Consider the following 14,313-nt stretch of genomic DNA (forward strand, 5'->3'; position numbering starts at 1 on the left):
GGCTTCCACTTGGGCCTTTAAGAATGAGGCTTCTGTTGAACAGATTTGCAAGGCTGCAACTTGGTCTTCTCTTCATACTTTTTCCAAATTTTACAAATTTGACACTTTTGCTTCTTCGGAGGCTGTTTTTGGGAGAAAGGTTCTTCAGGCAGTGGTTCCCTCCGTATAAAGAGCCTGCCTGTCCCTCCCGTCATCCGTGTACTTTTGCTTTGGTATTGGTATCCCAGAAGTAATGATGACCCGTGGACTGACCACACTTAACAGGAGAAAACAAAATGTATGCTTACCTGATAAATTCATTTCTCCTGTAGTGTGGTCAGTCCACGGCCCGCCCTGTTTTTTTATGGCAGGCTAAAAAATTTTTGGATTATACTCCAGTCACCACTACACCCTTGGGCTTCTCCTTTCTCGTTGGTCCTTTGGTCGAATGACTGGAGGTGACGTAGAGGGGAGGAGCTATATAGCAGCTCTGCTGGGTGAATCCTCTTGCACTTCCTGTAGGGGAGGAGATAATATCCCAGAAGTAATGATGACCCGTGGACTGACCACACTACAGGAGAAATGAATTTATCAGGTAAGCATAAATTTAGTTTTTTTTAATTTATATTTAATTTCAAAGTTAAGTACCCCCCCACACACACACACACACACACACTCACACACTGATTGATCTTTTTCTTTTCAGATCGTCTATTCTGAATGGATCTGATATTATCGAAGACCATGACTCCTGGAGTGATGAGGATTATCTATTTAGAAAGAGTAAGACTAAGACTCCTGATTTAACTCTCTATAACAGGCTTATATGTATTTACATTTATATAGCAGCCCAGCAATTGTGCGGGTTTGCGATTTACTTAGAGTTATGAGACTTTTGGTGATACTTTTTAATACGTAACACTGCCTATTTTTAGTCACTTGTGAATTAGTACTAAATATATACACTGCTGTAGGCTAGTGTTGGCAACATTTCTTTGACTTACACAAAGCAACAATATAGGCTTATACAAACGTTACATTGTAACGTATTAGCTGTAGTAACCAAGCCATATTCTAGCTCCTTATAAGATATAAAAAACACTATATTAAGCTGTTATAACCTTATCATAAGACTATTTGCAGTCAGCAGCCTTTATGTGGTTTAATTTATAATCCATTAGCTATAGGCTTGTTGTTAGGCTGATTATACTCAGTGTTGCTGATTATTATTGCCTACATTTATTTACAATATACATAGCTATCACATATGCTCTTTATCTTGTGACATTATAGCGAATCAGCTGTGTGTGTATATAGCAATATATTAGATACTTAGATCACTCTAGCTGTCCACACCTTATCTATGTAATTATCATTACAATTCTCAGCGTTTAGAATGTGGTACAGCTCATTATACACAAGCTACAGGCTTGTTTAAAGGCATACTGTCACTACTGCTGTGAGCTGGATTCACTGTCAATCAAACCGTTTGTTTTCTGTCAGTGCCATATTCATCATCATTGTCCCAGCATTAGTGACTATATTTAACTTTCTTACACCAGTAGGTTAGTGGCTATATCCATTATAGAGGTCTTCTAGATCCATATTATTAGTTTTAAAAATTGATCCCAGATTTTAAATATTCTAATAAAGACGGTATGTTTTAATTTTGTTTGTGAATAAAAGTTGCAAAAAACACTTCATACATACATACATTTATCTGTTCTCTTTCTGAATAGAAGAGAGTGCTACAAGGGTATTCTTTTTGCAATCTGTGGTTCCTTTTTTCCACCTATTGTTGTTGTTGTTAATATGTATGTGTGCTTGGATGGTCACAAATCGAAAGGGTTTAGTTATACATATTTGACTTTTTATTTTCTGCAGAAACATCAACAGCTTCTGATAGCACATTGGGCATACACAAGAAACAGGTGAGTTAAATGGTTTTCTTTCTCCTTAAATTTCTAATAGTCTTATTACAAATGTAAAAACACTGATTACTTAAATATAGGTACTGTAATCTCAATGTAGTTACTAGATGTGACTACTAATATTTTAACTACAAATACCTGAATAAAAAAAAATAATAAAAATAATATAAAATAAAAGATTAAAAATTGTAACAAATATATCCGATAACATCTGACAATAATAATGAATTACTTATGAATAGAAATCACTTTGTAACAATAATGTTACCCATTATCTATCTCCTCACTAATATCATTCTCACCTTGGCAGTCCCCACCTCCTGTTTCCCATCCTCTTACCCATCTAGATTGTAAATTCCTACAGGAATAGGGCCCTTAATTCCCCCTGTATTTGTAATGTTTCTCTGTTGTACTTTTATCTTTGTACCCATGGGCAGTGCGGCGGAATCTGTTGGCACTTTATAAAAAAAGAATAATGAAAATAATACAAAAAATATCCAAAATAAAATGTCACTTATTTAACAAATGTTACCAAATTGAATGACCAAATTGGTCAAATGAAACGGTGCTTAAAGTGATGGTAAACAATCTATTATTTTTTACTGTCTATTGATTTAATTTGATTCTGTAAACTGCTACCGCTTGTATATATATATATATATATATTTTTTTTTTATTTAAAGTAAAGGTAAAGTTATGCTGTTATGAAGACAACCTAGCATTTATCAATCTCTCCTTAATGTAGTCGCTAAGTTATTTTTGCGATTACAGATATATTTTTTTCAAATTCCTACCGTTCGTCTCCCGACGATCAGTAAGGATTCTTAACTGGAATTAATACGCATGCATGAATCGGGAGTGCCCGTGCTTATCTATGTTTAGAAAAACTAACTTTAATTAATTAGCGCAGATGAATAAAGGGGCGGGTGACGTAGAGTTACGGTCACCTAATGGCCAGAATTTCAATTGGCTGGAAAAAAAAAAAAAAGTGATCAAGGGAGAATTTTTTTTATTTATTATTATACAGATTGAATTAAGTAACGTTACGAAATTACTTTCTAAAGGTAATAACTTTATAAATGATAGAATATATAGAAACTGATGAATGAAACTTATTTGTCACACATAATGCTATAGTTCATCGACTTTAAAGGGATGGTATACTATAAAATTGTTTTCTTCTATAAGGTAAGACGAGTCCACGGATTCATCCTTTACTTGTGGGATATTATCCTTCCTAACAGGAAGTGGCAAAGAGCACCACAGCAGAGCTGTCTATATAGCTCCTCCCTTAGCTCCACCCCCAGTCATTCTCTTTGCCTACTCTAAGTACTAGGAAGGGTAAAGTGAAAGAGGTGATAAAATATTAGTTTTTAATTTCTATGCTCAAACAGTGGAATGGGGATTATGCAGATTTATCTCCTCAGATAAATCTGGACCAAGAGACCAGAGACTCTCTTCTTTGGTGGTTGTCACAGGTTCATCTGTCCAAGGGAATGTGTTTCCGCAGGCCAGCGTGGGTGATAGTGACGACGGACGCCAGCCTATTGGGCTGGGGTGCTGTCTGGAATTCCCTGAAAGCACAGGGATTGTGGACTCAGGAGGAGGCTCTCCTCCCGATAAATATTCTAGAACTGAGAGCGATATTAAACGCGCTTCAGACGTGGCCTCAGCTGGCATCGGCCAGATTCATAAGATTCCAGTCGGACAATATCCCGACTGTAGCATATATCAATCATCAGGGGGGAACAAAGAGTTCTGTAGCGATGATAGAGGTTACCAAAATAATTCAATGGGCAGAGACTCACTCTTGCCATCTATCAGCAATCTATATCCCAGGAGTGGAGAACTGGGAAGCAGATTTTCTAAGTCGTCAGACTTTTCATCCGGGGGAGTGGGAACTCCATCCGGAGGTGTTTGCACAATTGATTCAGCAATGGGGCACACCAGAATTGGATCTGATGGCGTCTCGTCAGAATGCCAAACTTCCTTGATACCGGTCCAGGTCAAGGGATCCTCAGGCAGTACTGATAGATTCTCTAGCAGTACCCTGGTCGTTCAACCTGGCTTATGTGTTTCCACCATTTCCTCTCCTTCCTCGTTTGATTGCCAGAATCAAACAGGAGAGAGCTTTGGTGATTTTGATAGCACCTGCGTGGCCACGCAGGACTTGGTATGCAGACCTGGTGGACATGTCATCTCTTCCACCATGGACTCTGCCACTGAGACAGGACCTTCGGATTCAAGGTCCGTTCCAACATCCAAATCTAGTTTCTCTGCGACTGAATGCTTGGAGATTGAACGCTTGATCTTATCCAAGCGGGGGTTCTCTGAGTCGGTCATAAATACCTTGATTCAGGCTCGAAAGCCTGTCACCAGGAAAATTTATCATAAGATATGGCATAAATATCTTTATTGGTGCGAATCCAAAGGCTACTCATGGAGTAAAATCAGGATTCCTAGGATTTTGTCCTTTCTCCAAGAAGGTTTGGAGAAGGGGCTATTGGCTAGTTCCTTAAAGGGACATATATCTGCTTTATCAATTCTACTGCACAAACGTCTGGCAGATGTTCCAGACGTTCAGTCGTTCTGTCAGGCTTTAGTTAGAATCAAGCCTGTGTTTAAACCTGTTGCTCCGCCATGGAGTTTGAATTTAGTTCTTAAGGTTCTTCAAGGGGTTCCGTTTGAACCTATGCATTCTATAGATATTAAGCTTCTATCTTGGAAAGTTCTGTTTTTAGTTGCTATCTCTTGGGCTCGAAGAGTTTCTGAACTATCTGCATTGCAATGTGACTCGCCTTATCTTGTTTTCCATGCTGATAAGGTGGTTTTGCGTACCAAACCTGTATTCCTTCCTAAGGTTGTTACTAATAAGAATATTAATCAGGAAATTGTTGTTCCTTCTCTGTGTCCTAATTCTTCCTCCAAGAAGGAGCGTCTATTGCACAAATTGGACATGGTTCGGGCTTTAAAGTTTTACTTGCAAGTGACCAAAGATTTCCGTCAAACATCTTCTTTGTTTGTTGTCTATTCTGGAAAACATAGAGATCAAAAAGCTACGGCTACCTCTCTTGCCTTTTGGCTGAAAAGCATCATCCGTTTGGCATACGAGACTGCTGGACAGCAGCCTCCTGAAAGACTTACAGCTCACTCCACTAGAGTGGTGGCTTCCACATGGGCTTTTAAAAATTATGCTTCTATTGAACAGATTTGTAAGGCTGCAACTTGGTCTTCGCTTCATACCTTTTACAAATTTTACACATTTGATACCTTTGCTTCTTCGGAGGCTATTTTTTGGAGAAAAGTTCTTCAAGCAATGGTGACTTCTGTTTAACCATCTGTCTTGTCCCTCCCGTTCATCCGTGTCCTGTAGCTTTGGTATTGTATCCCACAAGTAAAGGATGAATCCGTGGACTCGTCTTACCTTATAGAAGAAAAGTAAATTTATGCTTATCTGATAAATTATTTTCTTCTATGGTAAGACGAGTCCACGGCCCGCCCTGTCATTTTAAGACAGATTATATTTTTTTTTATTTTAAAATCAGTTACCTCTGCACCTTTTAGTTTCTCCTTTTTCTTCCTGTACCTTCGGTCGAATGACTGGGGGGTGGAGCTAAGGGAGGAGCTATATAGATAGCTCTGCTGTGGTGCTCTTTGCCACTTCCTGTTAGGAAGGCTAATATCCCACAAGTATAGGATGAATCCGTGAACTCGTCTTACCATAGAAGAAATTAATTTATCAGGTAAGCATAAATTTACTTTTTCCCTGAATGTGTTTCCAATTACTTTTTTTTATCAGCTGCAGAGTATAAAATGTATGAGATTTGTTTTTTTAAGGCTTATTTGTGTATATGAATTAGCTGATTTTGTGTTTTGAAGCCACAACCTAATAAAATGGGTTGAGCTTGTAGGTATAATCAGATCTCATTACTTTATCACATTGTGTACATATACCTGCTTCTTTATCTTATATCTGTCCATAAACCAATCACCAATACTTGGAGAGAACAATGGAAAATTAACATTTTATTACCTTATCTCCTCTATAACCCACTGGGAGTGTAATTTCTTCTACTGACTGTGTTAACAAAGCTGGGCCTCGAGGCCAAAAACTTTTAGAATAGGTGGGGTTACCACAGGCTAAATAAACTAATTCAAATGCCAATATAAGGTTAATGGAAATACTTGTAAACAATTTAATACACTGCAGCAGGTAAAGTGGATCATTGGGAACAAATTAAATGGGAGAACATTTTTGAGTAAACTGTCCCTTTAAAGGGATATGAAACCCACATTTTTTCTTTCATGATTTAGATAGAGAATGCAATTTTAAACAACTTTCTAATTTTCTTCATTCTTTTGACATTCTGTGCTGAAAAGCATATCTAGATAGGCTCAATAGATGCACATAGATGCCTTGTGTGATTGGCTCATTCATGTGCATTGCTATTTCTTCAACAAAGGATATCTAAGTACTAACTGGGAAATTGTTTTTGATCATCTTCCTCCACCCGCTGAAATATTTTGCCCTGCACTTGAGTGACGTATCTAGCGGTACCACCCACTATATACGTTGCGGTGGTTGTGCGCTCCCGAGAAGTAGTAAATCCAATGCGCATGCTTGGCTGAACTTGAAGGGAATTAGTGAATCAAGAACAAAACTCTGATTCACTGTTTATCCCTACATCACTCAGTATTCGCTTCAGAGCCAATACGCATGCACAACTGTATTGTGAACATGCGTAAAGACTGAAGAGGAGATCCGATGGAAAGCCAGAATTGCGCAACTACACACATGCACATTAATAACTCCTATTCAATAAGGCCCAGGGTCATATTTACATATGCAAAACAGAATGAGAAGCAGTCTGCCAGGAATGAACAGCAGCATCAATATCTTGTTCTATGGCCCGGTTGCCACCTAGTAGTTGCTTCTTTCTGCCCAATTGTGCTTTTCACAGAGGAAAACTTTCCTGTAGTATATCAGTCTGATCCCGCCGACATGGTCAATCCAGCCCCGAAATACCAGGCAATTCTCCTCTGAACAAGGAACATGACAACCCCAGACGATCGTTTCGGCCTCCTTTGGGCCTCGTCAGTGAGGTGCAGCCATATACCTCTAAGCACATTGGGCAAGGAGTCCACCTCTGGTTTCCCCTATCACCCATAGGGAGACTATCCCCAGGGTCATATTTACATATGCAAAACAGAATGAGAAGCAGTCTGCCAGGAACGAACAGCAGCATCAATAGCTTGTTCTATGGCCCGGTTGCCACCTGGTAGTAGCTTCTTTCTGCCCAATTGTGCTTTTCACAGAGGAAAAACTTTCCTGTAGTATATCAGTCTGATCCCGCCGACATGGTCAGTCCAGCCCCGAAATACCAGGCAATTCTCCTCTGAACAAGGAACATGACAACCCCAGACGATCGTTTTGGCCTCCTTTGGGCCTCGTCAGTGAGGTGCAGCCATATCCCTCTAAGCACATTGGGCAAGGAGTCCACGTCTGGTTTCCCCCATCACCCATAGGGAGACTATCCCCAGGGTCATATTTACATATGCAAAACTGAATGAGAAGCTAAAACAAGCTATTTTGCTATTGTTCATTCTCAGGTTGAGCGCTTCTCTCTATTTATTTATACAAATTATGACATTTTGGGAAGTCTCCCCAAGTGTGATGCGGGAATCCAGACGTGGACCCGTTGCTCAGTGTGACTAGAGGGATATGGCTGCACCTCACTGGCACGGCCACAATAGGCCGAAATGTACGTCTTGGGTTTTGCTGTTTCTCTCATTCAGAAAGGGATTGCCTGGTATTTCGTGGCTGGACTGTACTGTGAAGTCAGGATCAGACTGATATGCTTCAGGAAAGTTCTTCTCTGTAAAAGGCACATGTTGAGCAAAAAGAGGCTGCTTCTTGGGTGGTAACTAGCCATAGAACAAGCTATTATGCTATTGTTCGTTCCCAGGTTGAGCGCTTCTCTCTTTTTATTTATACAAATTATGACATTTTGGGAAGTCTCCCTAAGTGTGATGCGGGAATCCAGACGTGGACCCGTTGCTCAGTGTGCCTAGAGGGATATGGCTGCACCTCACTGACGAGGCCCACAATGGACCAAAACGTAGTCTGGGGTTTTGCTGTTTCTCTCGTTCAGACAGGGATTGCCTGGTATTTCGGGGCTGGACTGTACTGTGAAGTCAGGATTAGACTGATATGCTTCAGGAAAGTTCTTCTCTGTGAAAGGCACATTTTGAGCAAAAAGAGGCTGCTTCTTGGGTGGTAACTAGCCATAGAACAAGCTATTATGCTATTGTTCGTTCCCAGGTTGAGCGCTTCTCTCTTTTTATTTAAATAAATAGCATGCCCCTTGACAACAATTTTTTTTATAAAATAAATATACAAAGTTGAGAAATAGATCTTAAAGGGAGATACACCCCAAATGTTTATGATACAGATAGAGTATATAATTTAACTTTCAGATTTACTTCTATTATCAAATTTGCTTAATTCTCTTGATATCCTTTGTTGAAGGAGCTAGCTGAACACATTGGGTGAGCCAATGGCAAGAGGCATATATATGCACAAGGACCGAAGTGTGAGACAGACATCAAGCCCCTCCTCACAATAAACTGTAAAAAGCTGACAGGAAAATATCATCTGTAGAATCTCTATGTAAAAAAATGAAGATATTTTAACTGAATAGGGAAATAACATGAGTGTGCATGAGGCTCACTCCCTAGCAAGGGACAGGCATACTGGTTTGCTGCTTAAAGGGGTAATAAATCCATTTTTTTCTTTCATGATTCAGATAGAGCAGGGGTCGCCAACCTTTCAAACCTCAGGGACCACTAAACTCACAATTTTGAATCCCATAGACCACTAACATGAATTTTTTTAAAAAAGGTACAAACCTCTATATTGTGTGTGTGTGTGTGTGTGTGTGTGTGTGTGTATGTATATTAGGGATGCACCGAAATTTCGGTCACTGAAATTTTCGGCCGAAAATGGGCCTATCCCATTTCGGCCGAAAGAGGGGAAAACCGGCCGAAAATTGCATCTTCTATGTAAAATTAAATTAACCCCTATGCCCCACGAAATCATCCCCTGGCAGACCGATATTTATCCCCCAAAGTGTCCTCCCCTGTGCCTCACCGACCGCTATAAGCAGTTACAAGCTGATCCTAAATTTAGCCCCATGTGGCTGGGTTATTTCCAGGCCATATTCAAATGAACTACATGCCCCAGAATGCCTCTCGGTTAGAGGGGGTGCGGCACTGTGGGCTGGGCTGTTCACTCACTGTCTTGATTGAAGCAGAGCGGCAGAGTGTGAGAAGGAACTTGCCGTGTCAGGTGACTTTTATGATACTTGCCTGTAGAGCCATATAGTTACTTGTGGATCCTCCGGTCAGCGAGTGAGTGAAAGGCTAATACGTATATTTACCCGTATCTGGCTCCCTGTTTAACTGTGATTTTATTTGAAAATGGATGAGCTGCTTTTTCAAATAAAGTCACGATTAGACAGGGAGCCAGATAAGGGTAAATATATGTATGAGCCTTTCACACATTCACTGAACAGAGGATCCAGAGCGGGCTGCAGCATGGTGTCATTACAGGCAGCTGTCACCTCCTCCTCCTGAGAACTGCACAACGAGCTGTTTGCCAGATAAGAGTGAATCCCATGTAGGAGCCGTTTGCACACTGACAGAACTGTAATTGTTTGGGCTACAATCCACAAGCAGTACACTTGTAATACCATCTCCTGCATTCCTCTGTGTGCCTCAGTACCATGTCTTAATTCTTAACCCCATGCTGCCTGCTGATTTAGGATTGTGTCAAATGTTCAAAAGTATGTGTGTATATATATATATATACAGGTAGCCCTCAGTTTACGCCGGGGTTAGGTTCCAGAAGGAATGGTTGTAAATCAAAACCGTTGTAAATTGAAACCCAGTTTATAATGCAAGTCAATGGGAAGTGAGGGAGTTGGGTTCCAGGCCCCTCTCAAAATTGTCATAAGTAACACCTAATACATTATTTTTAAAGCTTTGAAATGAAGACTTTAAATGCTAAACAGCATTATAAACATAATAAAATAATCACACAACACAGAATATATAATTAAACTAAGTTAAATGAACAAAAACATTTGCTAAACAGCATTATAAACCTAATAAAATAATCACACAACACAGACTAAACTTGCATTTTCCTGCAAACAGTTCTTTCTATGCATTCCAATCTGGACTGATTTATAGACAGGAAGATCTTGTTACTTTGAAATCTGCTCGATAGCTCAGGTCCGGTTAAACTGATTAATTTCAGCTTGCTTGGCTTTGCTGCAACACAAGCGGACAGCTCAACCTACTGGCTATTTTAATAAATGCACTGCTTCTCAATGCGTTTCAATAGCAGTCACATGACTGGAAAAAAAGGTTGTTATTCTGAAACGGTGTAAATTGAACCGTTGTAAAACGAGGGTCACCTGTGTGTGTGTGTGTGTGTGTGTGTATATATATATATATATATATATATATATATATATATATATATATATATATATATATATATATATATATATATATATATATGTATGTGTATATATATATATATATTTATATACTGTATGTATGTATGTATGTGTATATATATATATATATATATATATATAAAATAATAAGTCTTATATTAATAATAAAATTATAGAAAAAAAACTTTTAAAATAATTTGGTGGAAAAAGTCATTTTCGGTTTCGGTTTTTGGCCAAGGGCATCCTGCATTTTCGGTTTCGGTCTAGAATTTTCATTTCGGTGCATCCCTAATGTGTGTGTAAATGTGTGTGTGTGTGTATATGTATATATATATATATATATATATATGTATATATATGTATATATATATATATATATGTATATATATGTATATATATATATATATATATATATAGGTTGGAGGAAACGGCACACACTTAGTTCACAGCCAAAAGTAATATACATACAGTAGTGCAGAACCGGATCCAACGGACGGACTCCGTTGCCTGATGAGATCCAAGAACAGCCGGCACACAGGAATTTTGTTATAATCCGATTTATTCAATAAACAGAAAAAAACAAACGTTTCGGCTCTACCATGAGCCTTTCTCAATGGTATTCAGACCGGAAAATCTAACACACAAAACCCACACCTTAAATACCCACCCATTCCCAAGTGAAAGCCAATCGGTATGTACGACCGAGCCGCTCCTTCCCGCACATCATAATCCACCTGAGCGTTATGCTACAGCTGATTTCATCCAGGCGCGGCGTGACGTCATCACGCAACAACGCACTGCATAGAAATATCTGAGCCCCAGGTAACCAAGGGAATGCCGGGTAAACAAATACCTCCGGTCTCCAAGGTCACTTACGCATTGCCTTGGAGACCGGAGGTATTTGTTTACCCGGCGTTCCCTTGGTTACCTGGGGCTCAGATATTTCTATGCAGTGCGTTGTTGCGTGATGTGTGTATGTATATGTGTGTGTGTGTATATGTATATATATATATATATGTATGTGTGTGTGTATATGTATGTATATATATATACACACACACACACTTTTTTAAGAATTTATTTTTTGGAATTAAATAACTAAATGACAGAACTGAGAGAATAGTTCCGAATGACAGATGAAGGGTGAGTGCCAACTTTTGAGCTGCAAACAGAGGCAGAAAGTGGTGGGGGGAAAGAATTATGTTTAAAAGGACCACAAGACTTCCAAGTTACCTCCCCAGTTAGGAATTATTCAAAACTACTTATGATCATGGACAGACGGAGTCATAAATTAAGTTTATATCAGAAAGCTCTCAATATGGATGTGAGCTAACCATGACTGATGTTACTGGCAATTACTATAATACTGGTGGGATATGGCTGATCTGCTGGATGGCAATTACTGGAATTCAGGTGGAATGGCTTTGTGTGCTGGAAAACTATTAGAATGAAAAATAATTAATATTTAATAAAATAGAGGGGAGGAAGACAAACAGTGATGATCAGACTCCATCTGAAGGAATTTTGAAAACTACTACAAAGAGACAGGTAAAGGGAAGAAAATAAATGAAATATGAGATTTTTTATTTATTTAAGATTTCCTTTTTATATATATATACTATAATTTCACTATTTCAAGCCAAGACTATATCAACCTCTCTTAACAGTGCACCGGGCAGGAGGAGTTAAATATACAATCTAGCTACGCAAGTTGTGCAGTACTACGCAACGTGCGTAGGGAGATTGTAATTTAACTCCTCAGTCGGTTTTCACTGATGTCCAGCCAGGCACTGTAGGGAGTTGCGGCACAACGAGGGTGACACCCATCAGAGAAGATTAATTCCTGCTTGATGGTGTCAGGGACCACCAACATCTTCTCGTGGACCACCACTGGTTGGCAACCGCTGAGATAGAGCATGAAATTTAAAGGAATTTTATAATTTACTCATAAAAAAGGGCCAGCTATTATACTTTACATTCCTGCTTTTTAAATAAAGATAGCAAAAATTGATAATAGGAGTGAATTAAAAGTTGCTTAAAAATGCATGCTCTGTCTAAATTATTAAAGAAAAACTTTGGGTTTAGTGTCCCTTTAAAGTCCTTTACAATGGGGTTTGAATACTTAGGACATTTTGAAGTAAAATATCTTTCTTTTTTACATAGAGATGTTCAGGTGATATTTTCTAGTCAGCTTTTTACAGCTATACTGCATCACTTTCAAGTGTTTCAACATTTGGGTATCATGGCCCTTTAATATTGTTGTTTTAGTTAAATAAAACCATTTGAAATTGTTATTATTAAGGTAATAATTATTTTTCTTCCCATAAAGTACAGCTGCAAAGTTGATCAGATATGAATGGTTAACCTATTAAAATGGAGATAGTTCATCTCCTAATAATTTCATAATTATCTATATATTTCTTTCTAATGATATTTAACTAAATCAGTAATTTTCTGATATAAATGGAAAAACAATGTGAAAACGTATTATTCTAAAAATAAAACCTGTATGTAGAAAAGCATGATTTAAATCCACCCTGGTTTAAACCATTATATGACTATTTTATGCTTCCTCTAATAGAAATGGACACAGCAGGAGACAGAATGGATACGATCTGGAGTGAAGAAATTTGGTGAGGGGAACTGGAGATTAATTGCAAACAAATTTCCTTTCAAAAACCGCACGCCTGTGATGATTAAAGATAGATGGAGGACAATGAAGAAACTTGGTCTTGTTCAATAGACATTGCATCCTTTTGTTGTTTTCTCCAATGGATTGTCTCTCCAACTAATGGAGAATCCTGTAGGTTGGTGACAACTATGCCAAATTTAATTTTGGCTTAAACAATGGAACAAGACTAAATTTGATGGCACAACGGATGGAATTTGTATGCAGCATAGCAAGTGCAGGATTTGTGTGCAGTATTACCATCAACACAAGAGTTGTTCATTTATCTTCCCTGGATTTAACTTTGTATTATATTTTAATGACATTTCCTACATCCTTATCGTGTTGAGTAGTGCTATGTACATTATAAAAGGCTTCAAATTTAACAGGCTTCTTATTTTTGTTTGTCTCTAGAGCATAGGTCTGGGGTAAGATCTCTTTCAGTTTTTTTTTCCCTTAGTAGTTGATTTTTCTTTTTTGTAACAGCCTTTTTTCTTTTTTTTTTTTAGTCAATGAAACTTTGGAAATTCATTCTTTTGTTGGGTTTATACACCGTAAAATGTATAAAGCATTATATTTTTTTGTCCTAGCAGTTGATTTATTATATTATTATATTGCATTGATCATCTTGCCTTGTAATTGAACTTTCTATTTTTTTTTTTTTTGTCTTTTTTTTTTTTTCTGTCTTTTTTTTTTTTTCTGTCTTTTTCTTTTTTTTTTTTTTTAAATATTCACTTGTGCTCTTTCATTAAAGGGACAATCAAGTCAAAATTAAACTTTCATGATTCAAATAGAGCATGCAATTTTAAACAACTTTCCAATGTAATTTCATTAACAAAATGTACACAGCCTTTTTATATTTGCACTTTTTAAGTGACCAGTTCCTACTGACCATGTGCAAGAATTCATACAATATACGTATATGCATTTGTGGATTGGCTGATGGCTGCCACATGATACAGGAGGAGTAGAAATAGACATAACTTTGTATGTACTGTTCCTTTAAAGGGACATGAAACCCCACAATTTCTTTCATTAATCAAAGCATACAATTTTAAACAACTTTCCAATTTACTTTTATCAAATTGGTTTTATTTTCATGGTAACCTTAGTGACAAGAGGTATATATATGCAGCCACCAATAAGCAGATAGCTTACAGTATTACATTGCTTCACCTGAGTCTACCAAGGTACGCATTTCAACTTAGGA

At 38.0% G+C, this 14,313-nt stretch overlaps 1 protein-coding gene across 1 annotated transcript in view; it reads left to right on the forward strand.

The window, feature by feature from the left end:
• The window catches only part of TERF2 (telomeric repeat binding factor 2), a gene marked incomplete in the record, with an annotated part of 134,240 nt that extends 120,751 nt beyond the window's left edge, over positions 1–13,489 (forward strand). The window contains 3 exon segments of the mRNA XM_053699482.1: positions 686–762; positions 1,864–1,910; positions 13,017–13,489. Coding sequence (XP_053555457.1) covers positions 686–762; positions 1,864–1,910; positions 13,017–13,178 — 286 coding nt within the window.
• Positions 13,490–14,313: the final 824 nt, after the last annotated feature.

The sequence above is a fragment of the Bombina bombina genome, chromosome 1 (genome assembly GCF_027579735.1).
Source record: "Bombina bombina isolate aBomBom1 chromosome 1, aBomBom1.pri, whole genome shotgun sequence".
NCBI classification, from domain to species: Eukaryota; Metazoa; Chordata; class Amphibia; order Anura; family Bombinatoridae; genus Bombina; species Bombina bombina.